Source organism: Channa argus, chromosome 17, assembly GCF_033026475.1.
Source record: "Channa argus isolate prfri chromosome 17, Channa argus male v1.0, whole genome shotgun sequence".
In the NCBI taxonomy this organism is placed as follows: Eukaryota; Metazoa; Chordata; class Actinopteri; order Anabantiformes; family Channidae; genus Channa; species Channa argus.
Genome location: NC_090213.1, coordinates 17,471,070 through 17,494,554, shown reverse-complemented (window position 1 = coordinate 17,494,554; position 23,485 = coordinate 17,471,070). Strand labels below are relative to the sequence as shown.

At 38.5% G+C, this 23,485-nt stretch overlaps 3 protein-coding genes across 3 annotated transcripts in view; 2 read left to right on the top strand and 1 right to left on the bottom strand.

Moving 5' to 3' along the window:
* vsnl1a (visinin-like 1a) overlaps window positions 1-4,863 on the top strand; it is a 29,359-nt gene extending 24,496 nt beyond the window's left edge. Inside the window, exons 3-4 of the mRNA XM_067482441.1 lie at window positions 2,151-2,366; window positions 2,740-4,863. Of these exons, the coding sequence (XP_067338542.1) occupies window positions 2,151-2,366; window positions 2,740-2,937 (414 nt within the window). The 3' untranslated portion in view covers window positions 2,938-4,863. The remainder of the gene's footprint in view (window positions 1-2,150; window positions 2,367-2,739) is intronic.
* A 1,057-nt stretch (window positions 4,864-5,920) lies between these two features.
* sf3b6 (splicing factor 3b, subunit 6) lies at window positions 5,921-8,748 on the bottom strand. Its single transcript, XM_067482917.1, has 4 exons — window positions 8,591-8,748; window positions 7,831-7,949; window positions 6,574-6,712; window positions 5,921-6,418 (listed from the first exon to the last, which is right to left on the bottom strand). Exons 1-4 carry the CDS (start codon window positions 8,618-8,620, stop codon window positions 6,329-6,331), a joined length of 378 nt encoding a protein of 125 aa, XP_067339018.1. The 5' UTR covers window positions 8,621-8,748; the 3' UTR covers window positions 5,921-6,328.
* A 4,698-nt stretch (window positions 8,749-13,446) lies between these two features.
* Window positions 13,447-22,581, top strand: tdrd6 (tudor domain containing 6). Its single transcript, XM_067482865.1, has 5 exons — window positions 13,447-19,147; window positions 19,690-19,769; window positions 20,434-20,548; window positions 20,667-20,737; window positions 22,519-22,581. Exons 1-5 carry the CDS (start codon window positions 13,447-13,449, stop codon window positions 22,579-22,581), a joined length of 6,030 nt encoding a protein of 2,009 aa, XP_067338966.1.
* The last annotated feature ends 904 nt before the right edge of the window (window positions 22,582-23,485 follow it).

The following is a 23,485-nucleotide window of genomic DNA, read 5'->3' as shown; positions in this document are numbered from 1 at the left end:
TGTTGCTCTTATATGAGACATTGTTCTTGCCTTTTTCTGTGTATGATGAGACTGTCTGCTACACACACAGGCACGAACAGTGTAGAACAGTCTTGTACTGCCTGAAATAAAGGTACACGTGCCTTACTGCGTGAAACTCCATCAGACTCCTTTCATTTCATTTCAAAGTTATTTTGGAGTTAAAAAGCTGCTATAACCGTATCTTAATATTAATATTAGATACAATGACTGTGTGAAATGTGATAGTGGTTGCTTACAAGGATGAGCCCACAGATACTTATCACCAGCATGTGCAGCCACCTAAAGTTTTTAGTGTCTTGAAACTCAATGTTTTGGTTTTACAGCTGCAACTTCGGTGTTTGGATTTCATCTGAACTGCTCTCATTTTAAGACATAGAAGGCAATAAAGCTGTAAAACCTTATTTTTACCTATCCAGCACTGCCCAGCACCATTTGGCAACCAGCTGGTCAACATAATGATGCATTTAGCTGCCAAATAAACTGATATTTCCAATGGGAGTTGACAGCAACCAAAATAGAACTAAAGGGAGAGTTCATATTCCTAAAATGGTCTGAAAGACAATACCAAATTAGTGCTGCTTTTACTTTGGGTGATGATAACAATATGTCAGTGTTGTGTTTGCAGCATATTTCCACTGCCCTCGAGAGGCGAAACACATCTGGTGGTGCAGCTTTAAGTTGTACAGTAATAGAAACCACAATGTTAGATTTTTTTGTTTGGTTTTCATTAACTGCATTTGCCCATTTAGGACCTGTTTTCTTTAAAAATCCCAGCTTTTCTTCTGAAAATATGCGATTCTTAAGCTGCTTCTCATTAGTTCAATACTGCAAATGTCAGTAAACAGAATCTGCTGCCAGTTCCTGACAGATGAAATATTAACAATTGTTACTTCATTTCTTCCGAGTTTATTGGCACCACTGTAACAAACCAGCCAAGTTGTGCTTGTGAGCTCAGCAATAACACTGTTCAAAATCAACTATTAGGATTTACTTCATATAAAACATGAATTTAACATGTATAGATTGCTCTATCTCTACAGAGCAAGACTTACACCGGCTCTCTTTCGTTTACGCAAGTCCTCAGAGAGCGGCCTCGCTCAGCTTAGATTACCCATAAAGTCTAAGAGTTTCTACCAGAGAGGTCAAGTAGAAGGTTATCTCTAATGAATCGCTCCACTTCTTGCAACCACCCACAGGGTTCGGTAGATGACGAGCCTGGCAGCAGCTCAGCGGTCATCCACAGAGTTTCTGCTTTAACTTCTGACCTTATGTAGCCCTGGGATGCAGGCAGAGGAGCTTTAGGTTATTACTGAGAACAAAGCTGATCCATAGCATTGGCTAAATAATACACAGTTAGACCTGGGGAACAGTATTTGGGAACAGTGGACAGAAGCAGATCAAGGTCAACTATATTTTATTTTTGTAACATTCTACCATATATACATAGGAACAAATGTTTAAAGCTTTATCTTCACTGCCTGATGAGTTTGTAGCCTATCTGGGACAGTTGTGACATAGTATAAGCTGAATTTTAGTTTAATTCCCCACTACTACTACTTCATTCATGGTGGTGACGTGCATGATTTTATCAAATTGGAAATATATTTAATCAGAAGTACTGGCACGTCCATTTGGCGTGAGTTTTTACACCGGATGACCTGCCTGCCATAACCATCCCTTCATGGCTTGGTGGGGCCACACGGGGTGGGTTGGGATGCGATGCCGTGGCCTTCTGCATGCCAACCATATGCTCTACTCATTGAGCCACCGCGCCCCACATGCCTATGTATTTCTTACATTTAAGAAAATGCTGTATTCACCTGTCCAGCATGTGAAAGTTTCTTTAACAGAATGAATGGACACAAACTGCCACTTGGCCTGGTTATTTTTATTTAGCTTTCATATACGATCTGCATCACTTTGCCACACTAGAAATCTTAAGATCTAACCTCCAATCAATCACTTTCTAACTTATAGGTACTCTTTGTTATTTGAACCCCATTTTGGGGTGGAGGAACCTCCCAAAGCTAGTTTTACCAACCACTACCAACTAACGCATGCTACTCATAGAGAAAGAGAAATTTGACGTAACAAGTTTCCTGTGTTTTCCACCTTTGTCTCCTTACCAGTTCTTCCCTTATGGGGACGCAAGCAAGTTTGCCCAGCATGCCTTCAGGACCTTTGACAAGAACGGTGATGGCACTATCGACTTTAGAGAGTTCATCTGTGCTTTGTCCATCACATCACGAGGCAGCTTTGACCAGAAACTCAACTGGGCCTTTAACATGTACGACCTGGATGGAGACGGCAAGATCACACGGGTGGAGATGCTGGAGATCATCGAGGTAACACAGCTAGGAATAGCACCAATTGGTGACAATCATACATTTATTTGCCATATGCTGTAGATTTAAAACATGCAGTATTATTTTTTAGGTTCTCCCTCATTGTTTGGTGGCCGTTTGGTGCATTATCACATGCCTTGTGTGCTTTAGAGCCGCTGGGTCACAAGGATGCCGCATTTTTTATATATAGATTACATTGGACAGCTGAATCTGACAACCATGGAATAAAGTCAGTAACAAAATTATTATAAAAGTAACGCTCCTAACATCTACTGCTCTCTACTCACACCTGTCAGGAAGAGACACAAGCAGAAAATATGGATGCATTAGGAGACCTGAGATGTAATCCATTGTCCTGTATCTCCCCCTGCAGGCAATCTACAAGATGGTGGGAACAGTGATCATGATGAAGATGAACGAGGACGGCTTGACGCCTGAGCAGAGGGTGGACAAGATCTTCTCCAAGATGGATAAGAACAACGACGACCAGATCACGCTGGAGGAGTTCAAAGAGGCGGCCAAAGGCGACCCGTCCATCGTATTACTGCTGCAGTGTGACCTCCAGAAATAGGCCAGAGGGCAAGCAGAGTGCTCCACCAGCTGCCACGGACTGCACAGAAAGAATTTCATGTTCCATTCAGTTTGCAGCTATTTCCACTGAAAAAAAAAAAAAATGCTTGGACTACCTTTCAATGGATCTGCTTCTTGTGTTTGAAACACTCGTGTGCATGAGAATGTTGTTTGCTATTAAAAGATCTACACACAACTAACAACAGCGCGTGGGTGCAAGAGTGCAGGTGCACACTTACACCACAAATACACTAACACTACACACACACATGCACACACGGTCTCTCGCTACATATGAAAACCTCACACAAATAATATATATATAGATATATAAATATGAAATATATTTAAATTATTTAAAGATCAACTGCCAAAATGTGAAGTGTGCAAAGTATTTTCCATACAGTTTCATTTTACTGGAGCTTGCACATCAGTGATGTGCCATGTTGAATTTGCCGCTATTCTATTTACTGTTCCAGTTTATTGACGCTAGCTGTGTGTGTTTCATGATACTGAATAATGTCAACCAAACCAATTTCCTATGATAATGTATCTGCCTCCAATAAGACACTCTATCCATTGTCTGGAATATTAGCTCTAGCAGAGATCGATAAGCATTGTCCAACTTTACCTTCCGAGAAGATGCTTGTACTGTCAATAAAATATGTAAGTGTAGTTAATTTGCATGCCTTTAGGTTCTGCCTTAAAAAAAAATCTCCTCATTTTGCATCGTGTATTCGAAGACAGAAAGCCTTATCAAAGCAGTGCGGTGACACTTGGGGATATCACGAGATGGAGATTTTCAATGAATAGGAAAGAAAGGAAAAGTTCATGTTAAAGTGTTATTGTATGGGATGTAATTTCTGTGACTGGAGTGTTTTCTTTCGATTGCTTTACCTGTGGGAGCATGTTTCTTTGTAGATTATCTGTAATAAATGTTGCTAAGAACTAAATCCCTGCATTTAAACACACTGTCTCATTACAACACAGGAGCTATTGAATGTGGAGGAATCCATCTTTGGAGCCAAAGGACTGGGGGCATTTGAGTTGGTGAGAAAATGGAAATTGAAAATTAGAAATTGTTCCTTCTACAGTCGAAGAACATTGCCATCAAACTTACTTGTTTATTTAACCCATGTGTCACCGTCGCACCCACTGTTTTTCCAATTAGCCTGCAGGTTACATATCAGCACAATGAATACAGAGGAGTTTGTAAAGAGCAGAATCAAGGCCCGTGCAGCATTTTAACATCGTCTTTTTCAGTGGAAGTAAATGAAGTAGTAAGAGGAGCAGTGAACAGTGTTTCATTATACACTGTAAAGCTACCGTAGTTGTTGCGTAGGTTGAATAATTTGTCCCCTCTGACCCCTTAAAGTATTTCTCTTTAGCAAACCGTCTATCTTTTTGTACTGTACTTTTTTACTCCCTTCTCTCATGCATTGTACACATACTGATCATACTAAATGTAGAGTTCAGCGAAGTGTGTTGCTTCCTAGCAATGATTAGGAAATCATCTGTCAACTTGTAACTATTGCTTTACTTGGCCCTGACTGGAAACACCACACACACATTTACCAAACCTGCATTATTACTACGAGCATTTTAGGAGGGAAAGGAGGCTACAGATGTGATTGTCACAAAATACCTTACTGCAATAAAGAACTAACACACCAGTCTGTTGTCATCTCTTAGCAGTGTGGCTTTTTCCTGTCAAGTCTGTAATTTGAACTTCTTTACATAACCATCTTCGGACAGACAATGTTTCTAATTACAACTCTGTTGTAACTATTATTGCTGACAAGATACCAAATGTAAGCAAAAGCAACCGTGTGCAAGAATTCTTTTGTAGCATGTATTGTGTCCCTGACAACATGGCTGCATTACTCCCTGTGTTGTGATTTAATCTAATAAAAGGAACTCTATGGGCTCTTGTCTTGTGTGGTACATGAAGCTCAACAAATATTTTTTTGTCATGGACATCATAAGTACATTTGCATATAGGTCGGTGGTTCCCAACTTTTTGTCGGGCATAGCCCACCTCCATCGTAATTAGCTGTTTGACTAACTGCATCCAACCTACTGTGGCTTACATTGGCAACAAAAAGAAAGAGAACCCTTTAGAATTGTCTTACGATGCATAGATGTCACCAAATATTCATTTAAAGTTACAATTGATTGTAACTTATAGAAAAATAAACTTGTCTGGAACATAATGTAAGCATGTATAGTTGAGGTTTCTAAAGTGTAATCCCCTCAGTTTAGGACGGGAACAAAAGTTAACTTACCAGAAGTCCCACCCTTTAAAACCAGATGGACTTTGAGTTATAAAGACTTTATTATTAATCAAAAACTCTGGTTTTTGACTCTACTATCCATCCTTCACAATAAATCAGATCTCAAGAGTCTGCCAGTCCATTTAGCTGAGATGCTGCAAATCTAAAAGGTAGCAAATACTTCCTGAAGGCTGAGCAGGTCAGAGTCAGAGCTACTTGAACACCAGGTTAGAGGGTATTTTTGTTAAAGCGATTTGATCAATTACTGCATTAAAGGGTTCACTTACTTTAATGCTTAGCCACATAAACATAGGAAACAGGTACTGGGATTTCAAAAATATACGGTTTACTCTTTTTTTCAGGCAAGAGAAAGCAAAACAATAGCAGGTAGAAATTCAGCATCTACTTTTCTCTGACTAACAATTTCTACTTGAAATTAATGAGAAAGCAAGAATTGTTTACCAGTGACTTTCTGGCACCTTACAAAACGGTTCACATAGAGGGTTGTGTTCCAGAAAATGCAAATTCCAAACCACAAGTGCGGGAAGCATCACAAACCATGTTGAGCTTCAGGTAAACTTAACTGTGCGACTCCCTAAACCGCCAAGCAAGTGCAAAAATGCACACTTTTCACAGATGTGAGGGTTCACACTGAGGACAGCACAGCCAGATTGTTACATCTATGCTGAGCTAAATTAAGAAGATGAGAGCTTTTAGAAAAGACATTTTTATTTTACAGAAGCATTATACTTTACATACTGAGTAATGATCACTTCAATGTTATCCAACATTGCAGACCATCAGTAGCTTTAAATTAAACCTTGGAAAAAAATAAGTGTGACAAAAATGTGCGTGATCATAGAAGATAAGAATGAATAGTAAAAACTGAAATCAATTTGAGAAACAATGCTGACGTTTTCACTGGACTTCACACAAATTGGAAAATGGACATAATAAAAACTAAATAAACCCAGGTAACATTACCAAAATTAAAGTAGGTTTTTCCAACAACTACATTAATATGTCATTGGCAGCAAAGAAATCATATGTTAAGTCTGCATGTGAACAACAAAACTCAAGTTGGGAAAAATGGGTGAAACGACAGGGCTCTCCAGAATGTTACTTTGGGGGGTCTGTGTTGATACCATATTTTTCTTTTAGAAGTTTCAGTTGCTCTTCTTTCTTCTTTGTGTCCATTTTCTGGAACGCCTGTGAAAAGAGTTAGTAAAACAAATAAATAGGGGCAAAATTAAACATTGAAGGAATTTCTGAAAATACTGTGATGCATTTTCTAAATTTTAAAAATGGGAAAATAATTAATCAAATCCAACAATATCCAGGGACGCTGTAATGCGCATACATACTCTGTTTGCATTGTAGTAAAGGACCACCAGGTAGCGGTTGCAAACATTGAAGCCCGACAGGTGATCACAGGCGTTCTTGGCATCAAAAATGTCTTCATACACTACATAGGCTGTTCCTCTTGTTTCAGGTGTGTTCCCTCTGGAAAAAACAGTAAAAATCAATGTACAAGTATGGGCAAAAAGACTCTAGGAAAACCTTAAGTAGAAGTTTGGTGCCATGAAAATGTGCTGAAACACTAAAGTAGTTTAGGCACTATTTTCAAAAGGAACTTAAAGATATATGTTTATGTATATTAAGAAAATTCATATACTATTTGATATTTTCTGATCTACAAAGATGTGCAGCATCAACTGCAGCTGTGGTTTTATTCACCACAGCAGATTTTGACCTTTTACTGCATCAACCTATGTGTTAGTGGTGCTAAGGGACCAAAGATGGAGTCTTTCAGCTATATTTGGATAATAAATTTGGTGTACATCTTACATGACCTTTAAGATGATCTTAAATCATCTTAAATGACACCACAAACATATGGTCAATTTGGTCCTAAAAAGTTCATGCTTTCACTTTGCTATCACAATGCAAATATGATATTCATATGTGCCGTTTTTGGGGGCCCTAATAATGTAATCACCTCATTAATTTAGCAGTGACAGAAATACACAAACTCAATGCTCAAGTAAAAGTGCAAGTCCTTGCTCAAAAAGTTACTTTAAAAGTATTAGCATCAAAATATACTAATTGAAAGTAAAAGAATAAAAGCAATAAGTAGAAACCTTATACAGAATGATATATACTATGGAGAATGTTAGGTTAAGTCATGCAATATTAACTGGTGGGGGACATGGCAACCATTTTGCAAGATTTACAGTCCTTTTATCTGTGCCCGCTACAGTGATAAGAATGAGGTACCTGCATATCTTTCTGCATAGCCTATTTTTGGGTGATATTTAATAATCCATTAATATGCAGGCATTACTAATTTTGCAAATGGTGACAGAATGGTAGTGGAGCTACCTCGAACTACTACATTCAATCTACTGCCAAGTGGCAAATTCCAAATAATCATTTATTAGATGATTATATTTTCCATTAATACACAGCATCTGCAACGCAGCTGTCAAAATTTTATCGAGGGGTTTATTCCTAAAGTGTATCGAAGTACTATCTTTGTGTTGCCCAGCTCCCTGTCTGGTCATCTAGCCTATTCAAAACTACAAGATCCTTCCACAAATCTAAAGAGTATAAAAACTTACGTTCTAATTTGACGTATGGGTCCATATTTTCCAAAGATATCATACATTTCCTCAGCTGTGATCTTGTAAGGAAGATTTCTGATGTAAAGGATTCGGTTCACCTCAGGAGGTAACCGTATCTACAAGAAAACAGACAGGTTACATGTATTTCATAAAAAGTCACCAGTCACACCAGAAACGAGGAAGACTGTATGACTACTTGTAAGGCAGTTCAGTATAAAACGCATACCACACATTTTTCACAATTGTAGTGGTATTTAATATACTACTACAAGACAGCAAGTTACTTACAATTTATTAAGCAATCTGACTTGTTCCTTAATATACGAATGAATATACGTTATGTCACTGACACTGATATCCCCATAACTTTACGTTTCCATCCACCCCTAGATAATATTAGATTCTGGATTGAAGCGCCACCAGGCAAAAGTTACGTTAGCTAGCATATAAAATTACCTACACAACGTAGCTTATGAACAATCATAACTGTAAATTAAAAACCAAACTCCAAACCTTAAAATTTCACAGATAAATAGTCTCTATAAATAGATTAGGATTTTTGTCTCCTTAAAATACTCCTAGTAACAAGAAATAAAGGATACGTGATATGATATTTAGCTATACTATATTTTCAATTCGTTAGCGTGCTAATGGGCTAACAATAACCCTTATACTAACACCGAACGAAGCTGTTCAACCCTAACTAAGCTTATAAGTTAATCATCACCAACGTAACGATTAATACGTTCAAACTTACATTCGCACGTTTTGCTGCTTGCATAGCCATGGCGAAATGTTTTTATGTGTAAATAAAAGCGCTAAACAAAAAAAAAACACGCAGTTGCCTAGCTTTTCACTCCCAACGTCAAAATGGCAGCGGTCGCAAACAGGTGACGCACTTCCTGTTTCTGACTGAGACGGAATATTTGGGGCAGACTGCCCCCTGCTGGGTGACTGTAGGTCAGACTTCATCAAGTGCAGTATTGCTTTAAGGAGGAGCAGTCTACTTTTAAGTTAAACTTGATATAAAGTAGTTGGGCTGTGATATCAAAAATTCTGCACCACATACATAATATGATCAACAATTTGATCCTCTTTAAAGGACTTGTTATAAGCCTGTTTTTTTTAAAGCAAATAAGACTATTATATGTAAGTAAACACATCTTGCCTTTCAGGTTTCCATTCTTCACAAACAGCCCTGGGGCAAGATGCTATCTGTGTCCTCATTAACTCTGCCAGGCAATTCTGAGGAACAAAAACAAACCCGAGAGTTTTCTGTGTGTTTGCCCTGCTTTTGTTTTTTTGTTAGTCACTGTGTCTTGAAAGGTTAGGTAAAAGGCTCACAAGAGGACTCATGCATCTGCTCTGTAGTCACTCAATTTCCATCAATACACTAGGGATATTACTGTGGTTTATAATCTGATGAAAGATTAATCATGGCTAAGGCAGATTTTTCAAAATGGAAAAAAACAATAAGGAAAACATGAGTCACATGAGTCAGGAAGACATGATTGGCCACATGAAAGCCAAAACTAATAAATAGGAATTAAACATGAATTTTATTGCTGTTGGTTTGTAACCACAGGATTAATCTTACAATAAATACAGTAATGTTTTCAACAATGAGTCCTACTGTATTTCTCAATGTTGATCTGTGGTTCTACTATGTGAAATATTAATGCAGTCTTTCTAAACACTTAGTAAAGTAAATTATGCTTTATTATGAGTGAAATAATATTACTCACATTGACCGTCTGGTTCTCTTACAACAAAATGTGATGAAAGAGATGAGCTCTGTATAAAACCTATTATTGCTGGATGACAGCCGTATGTCAAACAGAACACTCGTTTTTTTTTTTTTAATATTTGCTCTAAATCCTTATAGAAATAGTACTCTATATTATTTAACACAATAAATCATAAATAGATACTATGTATAATTATAATTTAAGTCGCATTCAAAGAAAGTGAACTTGCCACAAGGCAGTTCGGCAATTTCGCATGATGCAGCTGGTTTAAGAACAGTAGAGACATATAAAGAGCTGTGGCCTGTTTGCCGACAACAAGCAAGCTACCAATCTGTCTGTCTGACAAATAAAACCCAGTGGGGTTAGACTCGTTTTTTGATGTTGCGGTGATTGATTTTGTCACGTTTCCAACTGTCACTTAGCAAAGGTGGGCTGCTGCATTAACGTACAATATGTAATAATGCTATACGTGATCAGTATGTGCTCACTGGCCACTTTATTAGGCACACCTGTATAGTCTGATGCGATCCAATACAGCAGCTCTGCCATGGATTCTAGAGTGAGCAGTTTGCATTCGTCTTGTTTGTCTAGGGGAAGGTGCTGGTGAAATACCTTCTGGGGCAACACTTTCCTCATCACCCCTTCACATATCTTATTGAGCCATAACATATTTGAGCAGTAAATTAGACAATCATTAATTTCAAAACATCATATCATTTTGATGAATATATATTTTAACTATTGGACCAGTTTGCCTTGTGCAAATACTTTTGTCATAATCGTAGAAATTATTTCCTAGTAAATGTAAAGACCTCTGTACATGTATATTATGCTGCACAGAGAAAAAGACACAGCTTCACATACTGCATCAGCTTATAATTTTGTATTAATATTTTCCTTGTCCATATATTTAAAAAATAATTAAATTCACATGATAAATACAATAGCACAGTGTATTTGCCATACTGAATCACCCAAGAAACATGCTGCTCTTGCAGTCTTGAAGGAAACAATAAAATTGGACAGTCTTTTCTGACATTTATTGCCAGTGTGTGAAAGAAAGTGATGACTAGTCAAGATTGATACCTCCTATGTAATGAGCCTTAGTCTCATAAAATACTATGGATTGCGCCTTTATGATTACAGCCAGGCTTTTATGTGACCGTGTGTCTGGCTTAGTAATATAACATGTTTGATTAATCTGCAAAGGCTTTGCAATTTTTGGATTGAATTTATTTATTTGTTATTTAGATATCTGTGTTTTTTTTTTTATTAAGCTGTACACACAAAAAAAATACATTCTAACCATGTAGCATAGCATGGTTAGAATGGATATTTTGGAACATAAAAAATTAATCATTTTTATTATAAAGCAGAACTGACTGACATGAGTGCAATATAAGATTTTTTTAAAGGATAAATTTAACTTGAGTTGGTCCTTGTGGCCGTGACATGGGGCCATAACAACGGCAGTTCCGGGTCGCCGGTGTAAGAACTGATGAAATCTCCGACACGTGCTTGATAAGGGGCTAGTTAACGTTTGCCGCTAACTATTAATAGTGTATTTTGAAGTTTAATTTATTTTGCTTACGTCAAATTACTTTGAAAATCAGTTAAATTAATTAAATGTAATATAGTGTGCGGCGGCGGGGGCGAGTCTGGAGTTGGTGTAACGTTTGGGTTTGCTAACTTTAACCACAGCCAACGGTAAGTTAGCGAAGAGCGAAGCTTCTCTGACGTCACAGAGAAGTTTAGGCGGCTGGAATGAGTTTGGCGGCTGTGAAACGTTAGCTGTGTGTGGATCTTATTATTAGCTTGGCGTTGACTTAGTGTTAACGTCACCGCCATCCCGACTACAGGAGAGTCAGTAGAATATAAATAAAACGGTGAGTAAATGTGTTTTTATATTTTGAACTACTGCTAAATGTGTTTTCATGTTAAACAAAAAAAAAAAAAAAAAAAAAATGCAGAGCAGCCACCACGCTAACAAATGCGTACAGTTAAACAGTCGCTAACGTAACATTCCAGCTGGATGTAGTAGAGTTGGTTAGTGAAGTTAGCTACCAAATAAGACGCGGGAGAGTTTAACAGTTAATGACATTGATGAAGCCATGATGGTTGATGGTTCTGTCTGTGTTTTTGTAGTCTGTGGCAATCTGTTAAATGTGTGTTTTCAAAAATGTGTCCACATCTCAAACCCTACTCACGTCCCAGTAGTGGTTTTGGCTGACTTAAAGGGCGATTGACTGTATGGCAGAACATCCAAATATTAACCATAATGTAAGGTTAATTTAATTTAACTCTCTTATCATCACTGCCATTCAGTATTCAAATTGCTTGTTTCCCAAATGGATCACACACATGGAAACACACACTTTACGATATTTTCACGGAGGTGGTCTTGATTTTCCATTCTGTCACATTTCATCAAGATTTCTGCAAGCTCAGTCTTTTCCTGTAACATCAAAAGCTTAATAGACACAGTGAGTATTTTGGAAAAATAATAAAAGAGGCTGCATTTCCTACTTTCACTAAACACATTTCCATTGACTTCATGAAACTGTGCATTGTATACACTTAGTTTGCTGTTGGGATGAAGCTGGACTACAAAACTAAGTCGCTGCCCACATTTCTAAATTGTTAATTGACTTCTGAGGCTGTTGTTTGTGGTGTGAAAATAAGTGTAATAACAGTCAAAAAAATGAAACAAAATGGCACTTGACAGTGATGATAGACAATTTATCAATTCGGGTAATTTATATGGCAATCATAGTTTTCTTTAAAACCTAATTGTTTTTGGTGATGTCGAGGTTCTCTACGAGTAGCAAGGATGGTTAGGACCAGGAATGAGTAGGGGGACAGAGGGACAGCTCATGTTAGATGTTTTTGAGATAAAATCAGATTTGAGGTGGTTTAAAAATGTTCAAACTGTGAATATATCGGTAAAAGGATGCTGAGGTTGGAGCTGCCAGGCAGGAGGTCTAGAGGAAGACCGAAGAGGAGATTTATGGATGTAGTGAGAGAGGACATGAAGTTAGTTGGGATGAGAGAAGAGGATGCAGAGGACAGGGTTAGATGGAGGCACAGCTGAAAGGAAAAGAAGGTGGATATTAGATGTAATAATTGAAACTGTTCATCAAGCTGTGAAGTCTACTGTGAATGTCTACTTTTAAGGCAGGTTGAACAGAATAGTAATTTTAATCCCCGTATTTAAAAAGCTCTTATCTTTTTGAAGTCGGGTTGTTATTTTAATTACAGTTTACAATGTGCAGCACTGAAAACACGCATCAAATAGTCCAAAAATTAATAAAATATAGACACTGTCAATATTGGTTAGATGCATGGCTGGCAATATAAAGTAAAGTAACCAAAGCCCATAATCATGAAACCAAACACCTCTTGCTACCAAAATACACACTCTGGAGTTGGAGTTATTGAGTTATTGACCTTGATAACGTTTTAACAACGTGTAAACCATTTTTCATTTATTTATTTACTTCCTATTATACGTGAAGCCACTGAGGGGTGCTCAGGTGCCGCCAATAAAAGACGCAGAGGGCCGAAAGGACAAGCCAGGGCAGGGCTCCCCAAAAACAGTAACTTAATGGCTTAAGGCCTCTGTATGGTAAATATATTACATTCAATTAATTTCGGTAGTTTCGTATAGACTATACTGACACTTGGCAAATAACTTATTTATATGTTTTTTTTTCATATACATCTAATTGTGAAATGTATTAATCAAATAATTTATCAGATTGATTGTGATTTAGTTAATTTAATTATTTTTTTTTTCCCAGAAGACATCTGATGCTGATGAGCAGTGTTGAGAGATGACAAACCTGGAATTCTTGAAATTCCCAAAATGTCTTCAATACCAGGACTACCTACACGAGGAGCAAACGTAACAATTCTAATAACCAGGGTCCACTTGCATCCCCTTTGCACATTTGTGGAGTTCTGGGGGAAATTTAGCCAGGACAGGGCAGCAGAATATGAGTGCCTGGCCAGGGACATTCAGTCTCCTGGATACACATTTCAAGAGTTTGAAGGAAATCTTTGTGACCAGTGCTTAGTTAACATAAATGGTACTTGGTACAGGTCCCGCATAGTCTCAAGGAATGGCTCAAAGTACAGTTTGTACCTCTCTGACAAAGGGATTACATTTAGCACCACTGCAAGTAAGCTGGCATGGGGTAAGAAGGAACACTTCTACCTGCCACCCGAAGTGGAATTTTGTGTGCTAGCTAATGTGTTACCAATATCGCCTGAGAACAGATGGTCTCCAGTGGCTCTCGAATTTTTGAAATCCCTTTGTGGGAAGTCTGTAAATGCACACGTGCAAGATGTACTGGTACCCCACAGAATGTTTCTTCTGCACGTCCCTTGCATATCCAAACAAATGTATGAGATGGGATTTGCCAAGAAGCTGTCACCAGACAGATTCATGGAGTTTGTACTCCTGTCACTGCAGTCGCGTTGTGGAGCTGAAGTGTCTCCAGAGGCTCAGCTGATCTCCATGGGAGCAGTTGAGCGACTGCACAAACAAGAGCTTTTCATGTACCCAGAGCTGCCAGGAGGAATTGTGGAAACTGTCATTGTGACAGAAGTGACAAATCCACAGCAGATTTTTTGCCAGTTGAAGGTCTTCTCACAAGAGTTAAGGAAACTATCAGACCAGTTGACACAGTGCTATGAGGGGACAATGACAAGTTGCATTGTTGGTCCAGAAATGATTGGTTTTCCATGTGCTGCAAGAGGAAGTGATGGCAGGTGGCACCGCTCTGTTCTACAACAGGTTTTCCCTACCAACAAAGTGGTGGAAGTGTTGAACGTTGACTATGGAAGAAAACAGTTTGTTCAAGAGAAGAATGTAAGACCACTTGCTGTGGAGTTTTTTAGGATGCCTGTTGTAACATACACTTGTTGCCTCCATGGAATCACTGGCAAAGGTGTTGGATGGACAACCAGCCAGCTTGAGTATCTCAGGAACCTTCTTTTGTGTAAGACAGTGATTGCCAAATTTGAGTACCAAAGCATCTCAGAGGGCCTTCACTATGTGACACTTTTTGGAGACGATAACATAAACATAAACAACCTGTTTAGCTCCAAGGAGAGGGGTTTGCTGGCGTGTGAGAAAACAATTGAAGATTATGCCATCTGTATCCCTACGTACAGCCCCCAGGATCCAGCCCAACAAGAAAGAAATCAAAGAAATATGTTAACTCTTGGAAAGACTGTAGAGGAAAAAGAAGGGAAAGAAGTAGCTGAGATGATACCAGCTGAAGAACTCCGTCTGAACTCCTCACATGTGGCAACTGTTCAGCATGTATTGAGTCCATCTGAATTTTGGATCCAAACACAGAACTATGCAAATGAGCTGAATGAACTGATGGTTAGTATCTTTCATCTTTACAAGAACTCTGTGACTAAAGATGTGGTAAGAAACCCAACTGTTGGGCTCTACTGTGCTGTCAAGGCAGAAGATGATGACTTCTATAGAGCAGTTGTGTCTGAAGTTGGTGAGACACAAATAAAGATGTTCTTTGTTGATTATGGAAATACTGAAGTAGTTGACAAGGTCAACATCAGGACCCTTCCTGACAAGTTCAAGAAGCTGCCACGGCTTGCGCTGAAATGTGCCCTTGCTGGTGTCAGACCAAAAGATGGGAGGTGGAGTCAAAGTGCTTCCGAGTTTTTCATCAAATCAGTTACCGATAAAGTCCTAGATGTACAAGTCACAGCCAAACATGATGACTGCTATGTTGTCCATCTAACAGATAACAAAGCACAAGGTGAAAGAGATCTCTGTGCACTACTGTGTAATTCCAACCTTGCTGAAAGGGCCGAAACACAGAGCGAATCCAAAGGCAAAATGATCATGCAACGTGCCATTCTGCCTCCCACACGACATCCTGATAACAGACTCCTCAGCATATACAAGAACAGTGTAATGCCTCTGGAGGCCCAAAACACAGTAAGTTCTGTTAAAAGTGAGAGAATAACTCCTGCATTCAAAGAGCACATGTTTCCTATTGGGAGTGTCCTTGATGTCAATGTGTCTTACATCAAAAGCCCAAATGAGTTCTGGTGTCAGTTAGTTCAAAATGCAGGGCACTTGAAGTTGCTCATGCATGATATGCAGGCTCATTATGCAGGCAGTGAGTTTCAGCCTCTTGTAGAAATGGCTTGTGTTGCTCGCCACCCTAACAATAGAATGTGGTACAGGGCTCTTGTAATTCACAAACATGAAACCCCTCATGTGGATGTGTTGTTTGTTGACTATGGTCAGACAGAGACGGTGTCCCTCTTTGATCTGAGGAGAATATGCCCAGAATTCCTCACTTTGCAAGGTCAAGCCTTTCAGTGCAGTCTGTTAAACCCTGTTGAGCCAACATCTGCTGTAAATGAGTGGAATGATGAAGCAAGAGCAAGATTTCACCACTTTGTAGAAAGTGCTGCATCGAACTTGGTGATTTTAAAGTGCACCATCTATGCTGTTATGTACAGTGAGCAGAAGATTGTTTTCAACATTGTGGATCTAGAAACTCCCTTCGAGAGTGTCTGCACCAGCATGGTCAATCTCATGAAAAGTGCACCTGTCAAGAAAGCCTGTGCACCATCTTTCCATCTGGACACATACTATTACTCAACGCATAACATCAAAACTGGAACAGAAGAACAGGTCACAGTGACGTGTGTGAACAGTGTCAATCAGTTCTACTGCCAGCTTGAAAGGAATGCTGATGTGATAAAGGATGTCAGGATCCAAGTAGGCAATCTCTGCCATCAGCTCGAAAACTTAAAGCTTCCAACAGTCTTTGGAACTTTGTGCTTTGCTAAATACACTGATGGCCAGTGGTACAGGGGACAGATCAAGGCCACAAAACCAGCAATCTTGGTTAACTTTGTGGATTATGGTGACACTATGGAGGTGGACAAATCTGACCTGCTACCAGTTCCCAAAGAGGCTAGCAACATCATGTCTGTGCCTGTGCAATCAGTTCTGTGTAGTCTCTCTGATATGCCCACCAACGTTCCTATTGAGTTGAACAAATGGTTTGAGACAAATGCAACAGATTGTAAATTCCGAGCTCTGATCGTGGCCAGAGAACCTGATGGGAAACTTGTGGTTGAGCTGTATTATGGAAATACTCAAATCAATTCAAAGATCAAGAAAATGTTTCAGGTTAAGATGCACACAGAAGGGCCAACAGTCTACCATGGTCAGAAAGCCCTTGAGTTTTCAGAAAAAAAACCTACCCTAAAACCTTCAAAAGCCGCAGCCCAACAAACTACAGAAATGGAAGATTTTACACAAACTGTCAAGAAAAGTTGTTTCTCTCCTCAAAAACCAGGATATGAAATGAGAGATGAGCCCAAATCTGCTGACAAGAATCCAAAGTGCGCACAGATGGTTTCATGCCAGAAGTTCAAAGCTGCTCCCTTAGAGCTGTACAGACCCCCTCACCAAAGACAGCCATGTGGAAGAACACCAATCAATATGGGAGTTGGTTCTGAGCTGGCAAGTTCCAACAGTGAACAAAGAAAGGAAAACTCTCCCACAGACACTAAACAGCTAAACAAGTCGAAGTCACCTGGCACAGAAAGTGAGAAGTACAGTGGCCTTGAAAAACTCCCTAAACTTTCAGACCTGCCCTCAAAATCTATCACATCAGGTATGGAAGCAGATATTTATGTCTCTCACTGCAACAGCCCATTGAGCTTTTACATTCAACTTGTCAGAGATGAGGATGCAATATTCTCTATGACGGAAAAGCTCAATGATCCCAAATCAACTCGGAAAACCAACGACATCAAAGATTTGAATTCAGGCGACCTTGTTCAAGCAGAATTTGCAGATGATTCCTCATGGTACAGAGCAGTTGTAAGAGAAATCCACGTCAACATGATGGCTCTTGTTGAGTTTATTGACTTTGGTAATACAGCAGTGATGCCAGTGTCCAAGTTAAGCAGACTGCATAAGTCTTTTTTGGAGCTCCCTGTCTACGCCATACACTGCATCCTGAGCAGTGCTGTAAATCTCAGAAAAGATGAGGTCTCTGAACCAGAATTGGTGTCAGCTTTCAAAGAAGACATTGGTGGTAATGGAGAAAATGTGCTAAAGTGCAGGTTTATCAGACAGTCAGGATCTGTGTGGGAAGTCTGTCTTGAAAACAGTGGGCTGGATGTTGTGTGTAAAGTACCCACCAGATTTTCAACCAGTGGTTCCAGGAACTCCTCTGAGACAGATGAACAAGGTGAGGAAAAACCTGCCCAGACCTCTGACACCAGGGATGTCCCAGAGAACTCGGAGGAAGTTCCTCTGAAATCCTGTCCCCTATATTTCCAACATAAAGGATTTTTAGAGAGACAGCAGTTAGAGGTGTATATTGCAACTATAAATGATGATCACACCATTTGGTGTCAGTATGCTGACTCAGAAGAACTTGATAAGATAACATTAATGGTCTCAGAAAGTGTGGCTGATCACAAATGTATTAAACCAGAGTCTCTGTCCTCTGGAAGCCCATGCATTGCCCTCTTTTCAGATGACCGTCTTTGGTACCGTGCAGAGGTCATAAACAAAGATGTTGATGACCTGTGTGTTCTTTTTGTGGACTATGGAAATGTGTCCAAAGTCGGCATTGGAGATGTGAGAGTAATACCGCCTGACTTGGTAAAAACTCCTCCACAGGCTTTTTCGTGCGAACTGGAGGGATTTGATAATTCATGTGGGTCTTGGGACAGTGGGGCATTAGATGAGCTATCTGCACTTACAGCGGACAAGTTGTTACTCCTGACTGTCACCAGAGTAGAAAGAAATGAGGAAAAAATCCGATGCTTTGTGCAGATGGAATGTGATGGCCAGGTGATAAACAAGGTGATGAAAACCTGGTGGAAGAGCCTCAAAATGGAAACAAAACCTGATGATGAAGGACCTACCCCTTCAAACGGTCCACAGTGTGATTCAACTGTGAATGAAGCTGCGCTACTTGAGGATCCTGAGAGCCTAAATACTGATAATCCTGTTGCCTACAGTCACCCTCAGAGAGGCCATAGAAAGGAGCTGTTAACTGACGAGCTCATTGAGCCTGACTCAGTAAATGAGGTTAAACTAGTAAGTAGTCCAGACAGCAGAGATGATTCTGTGGATTTTGAATCTTTTGTGGGGTCTCCAACAGAAGAGAGGAATCACTATTCATTGGAATGTAATACAACTGTCGGAGTACCTACTATGGTGATAGGTCAGAGTGAATCCAAAGACATTTTGCCGTGTCGTCCTGACATTGAAGAATCCATGTCATTTCCATTTGATGACAAAGATGACCAGGATATTTTGACCTTGAGCTGTGAAAAGACTACAGGTGAAACTGACAAAGGCTCTGAAAAAGAAGGCGCTTCAGTGACGGAAGCAAATGTGCCAGATGATTTAATTTCTCTGGCATATGAGCACCTTGAAGAAGCTATGGATGAGTCAGAAATTACAACAAATTTGGTGCCTTTAGCAGAGGATGCGAAGACCCAACTCATCGCAAGAAGCTTTGACATCATGATTTATTCTGGTAAGCAATGCATTAATGCACAATATGATACGTTTCTTAGGCAGCTAAAAAGTCCATGGAGTTGATTAATGGTAATATGTTAATTAACTGGTCATTTCAAATTAGTGATGTCTGTTTGCTTTTTGTATTTGGTCAGCTCACAGCCAATTGTCACCTGTTATCAAGTTGTGCTTGATTTGTCTAAATAGGTCTTTTTTTGTTTGTTTTTGTGCACGTGTGTGCTAGTCCATGCTGGTGTTTTAAAAACGAGGGATTTGATTTATTTTTTTATTGGCTATAGGAATTTCCCATTCCTATCGTAGTCTGTACATGCATTGAAAAATCATGAAAGGGAAACGCTATTCGTTAATTCCACATACTTTTAACGATGCAAATGTAAACAACTGTAAGGACTTAATTGGGCTCAAGTTATAACAAGCTAACAGTAATGTGCATATCTAATGCATTGCATCAGGCTGGAAAACCACCATCTTTATTTCATTAGCAGCAGTCAAAATTACGAAAATTGAATGTTGTTTGTGTGTCTGTGATTTTCTTTACAGATGCTCCCTCAGAGCAAGAAATAGAAGCTGGAGATGACTTCCCACAGGAGTTAGTGCCATGTTGTACTGCATATGTCAAGGTAATGATATGAAAAAGAAAACAGCAGTATTACTTTTCTTTAGTGAATAACAACTTTATTTATTATTGTACAGGTTTCATTGACATAATCTACACCAGATAAAGCTTGATTGATAATCTTTTCTCTTTCAGGAGGATTCAAAAAGAGAAGAGATTTTGGCTCATCGTGATAAAACAAGATTAGGTTTGTTTCTATCACCTCCGACTTTAAAGTAGTTGTTTAAACACCCATCAGATTTTTTCCAATTTTCTGTCCTTTTCCATCTATGTGTGTACACACACACTGTACGTATGTTAAATTTAAAAATAAAAGTAAAATAATAATAATGTTCAATTAAAAAACGTTTGGTGTATAGTGCAAAGAACAAATGTAGTTTGATTTATTTATTTATTTTAGCTCACATTGTAAATAATTGAATTGGCATTTTTGAGCTTGTTGGATTATATTTGAACAATAGAAATGAGGTTTCATAGTGATCCTTATTTTAATAAGCAGGTAAGCACTCTGAAGCCTTTGGCCAGCACATTGATGACATATTTAATAATAATTTCTTTCTGCGACAGTGTTTGCTGATACTGACATAGCAGCTGCTGAGGCTCCCTTTCCTAATTCGGTAATGAATTTTTTAAGTTTCAGAATTCTATAATCAAACTGCAGTGTCTAGTGTCTGAAATATGAATGTATTGTTTTTCTTTTTCTTACTTTTCCCTCTTTGGGTGATGAGGTTGAAGAGGTGACCTGCACTCTTGAAGATGATTGTTTGCCAGATGACTGCACAGGTATCTAACCTAACTAAATAACCAACAAACCCATGTGCCAAGATATTATGTTTAGCATGTTGTGGGTTATTAAAGAATTGTTTTTTTTAATGTCATTTCTTTCTCCTTTGTTCTGCAGATCTACATAAGCCATGTGGTGACAGCAGTGCAGGAGATGAGTGTCTCAGGAACATGACAGTACAGCATACGGTAATTTGCATCATAGCAAGTTTCCCCACTGCACCCACGGTTTCACACTTAGCATTTAGCAAACTTAGCAGACTTCATTTAAACTAGAATAGTTAAAAAAAAAAAGAGGAGCCTCTTTTGGTATTTTTGCTGGATGTTGTCCTGAAAGAGAGATAATCTACATAGAATATCAACTTCTGTTTAGAAGAACTCTGGAATTTTCACTTATGCACAAAAAAGCCAATGCTCTAAGTCTGTTTAGGTTTAAAAGCGAGCGAGTGTGAAAACACCTTAAATTCTTCACATCTGCTTTAAATGTTTCTTAACCCCCCCTCTCCCCTAAAAGAAGAGCATGTTGATATTTACACCAGAGTTAAGTAGTTTGTTCCTCAAACTGTTTAAAGAACCAAATTAGTCTGGATTAGTTAATCCGTGTATGACAACATTGTCTTGGCCTGTATTAGAGAAAAGTGCATCTTAGTTATGTCTGTTATAGTTGTCTGAGATGATTGAGTGGAGTGGAGATGATTAAATATGTAAAATGTAAATGAAAATTAAACATGACTGACGAATAAACTTTGTCCTTATTGCTGTGTAGAGCGGCTTCTTTGAACAAGTGACCTGTCTTGTGGGAGAAAATCATTTGACAGCTCTAAACAGAGGTATAAGACTCCAATCTATAAATTGTTCCATATTGATTTTCAATTAAATATTTTATTTAAATCCTAACCAGAGTTGTTTCAAATGTCTATTACTTAAATGCAGGCCCAGATCATATTTTTCCACCCTGTGTATTTTTATGTTGTGTGTTTTATTTTTTATTTTTTATTTTTTTTAAGAAACGCAAATAGAAGCTGGAACAGAGGAAAATGAGCAACTGCAGCAAACATCACCTAAACAAAAAGAGGTAACACCAAGAAGTAGGTGATGCCTTTGTGGTGTATCAATGAATGTCTACAAGCCTGACACTGGTAAAAAAAGAAAAAAAAAAAAGAACCTAAACTTAGCATTTTCAGAAACAATAGTCAAACTTTGCTTTGGAATTTGATTTAATAGAAATATTTCAAAACTTTACAATTGAAAACGAACTGAAAAAATGATTTCACCCCTAACCTAATATTTTGTTGCACAACCCTTATAAGTACCTCAAACTTCACAATTGTAGTTGTAGTCACATGGATAACTAAATCCTTGGATATGGTTTTAAATTCTCCATCTTTAACATGCTGTTATATAATTTCTTTCTGATCTCGTCAGACAACTCTCTCCTTTACTTTCTCTGGTCCATGTTTGGTGTGGTGCACACAGCGATACCAAACAGCATAGTGACACTTAGTAGGTATGATATTGTTCAACAAATATGAGCAGGCCATTTTCATTTGTTGTATAAAATACTCTGTTGAATTAATCAAGATCAAAGTAAGAGATTTCTTTTATTTCTTAACATTTTCAGTTGTGTAAAAAGTTTAATGCATACTATGATGTAACTTTTCCTCATGGGTATTACTTGGCTATATGATCAGGAAACGTACATACTAATAAATACACAAGATATAAGATATGCAAACTTTGTATGTCAGCTATCGATGTGCAATTGATTAGTCATAATAGAAATGCAGTAAGCACTTTGTGACCAGCCGTACAGTTGGTTTCATCCGAGCACCAGCCACCACAAGGCTTTTACACGCTTCAGTCATGCACAACCTCCACAGTGCACCTCACCTGAATATTCAGAGTCCCAAATGTATTATTCTGGTCAAGAACGTTGGAATGTTAAAGTAGAAACTCTGCTCATTTTCTAGGTTTTTGATGATGATATGCTCACAGGAGAAACGTCTTCTCATGAGGACAGCATCGGTGAGTAGAGTCGTGATGTTCAGTCTTCACTTAATATTTACTATATTTGCTGTTACTCTAACTATTGCAGCAGGACACGGTAATAGAAATTCACAAGAGGATAATGCTACCAATTTCAAAGGCCTTACTCCTGAGTTTTACAGGTCTTGATGCTCAGTTCAATTAAATTACATTCAGAACTGATCTTGTAAACCATGATGCACAATCCAGTTTGTGACGTGCAGCTCAAAGTGTGAATGCTGGTGCTTTGCTAAATTGTTAGGCGTGTGCAAATTTAACTGAAATGTGTAAATGCCAACAGCTTTTTGTGTGACATTCAAAAACTGCTTTGTAAAGATGCTCTTTCTCTGTCAAGACTTTCCAACAAAACTGAAATTACCTCATCCTTAGTCACCCAGGTCTCTATTCAGCTTCTCTGTTTACTTTTACCAGATGCAAGTTGCTGGTGCTGACTGATGACAGCAGACAGTTTGTGCACAGAACTAAAAAAAAACAATGTTCTGACAGAGAGCAGATTTAATCAATATGAATCTGATCCAAGACTGCATATATACACTTATCAGCCACAACTCTACGTGTGTGTGTGTGTGTGTGTGTGTGTGTGTGTGTGTGGATGGGTGAATAAGCAGCAGTGTAAATAGGTAGAAAAACACTATACAAGTGCAGACCATTAAGCAAACCTGCACAATTTAATAATATATTTATTTTATTAATAAACACATAGTAGAATGTATTACCTTTCTGACAGTTTCAACCTAAAACTGAGAAATTATAACCTTGTAAAATTAGAATTCGTGGCAGAGCAAGTGTTCTGGATAGCATTTAATTGCACAGGTGTAGTTAATGTTGTGGCAGATCCTTGTATATGTCCTGGTCTAATTTGAAGGAGGGTGGGGTTTGGTTTATAGATAG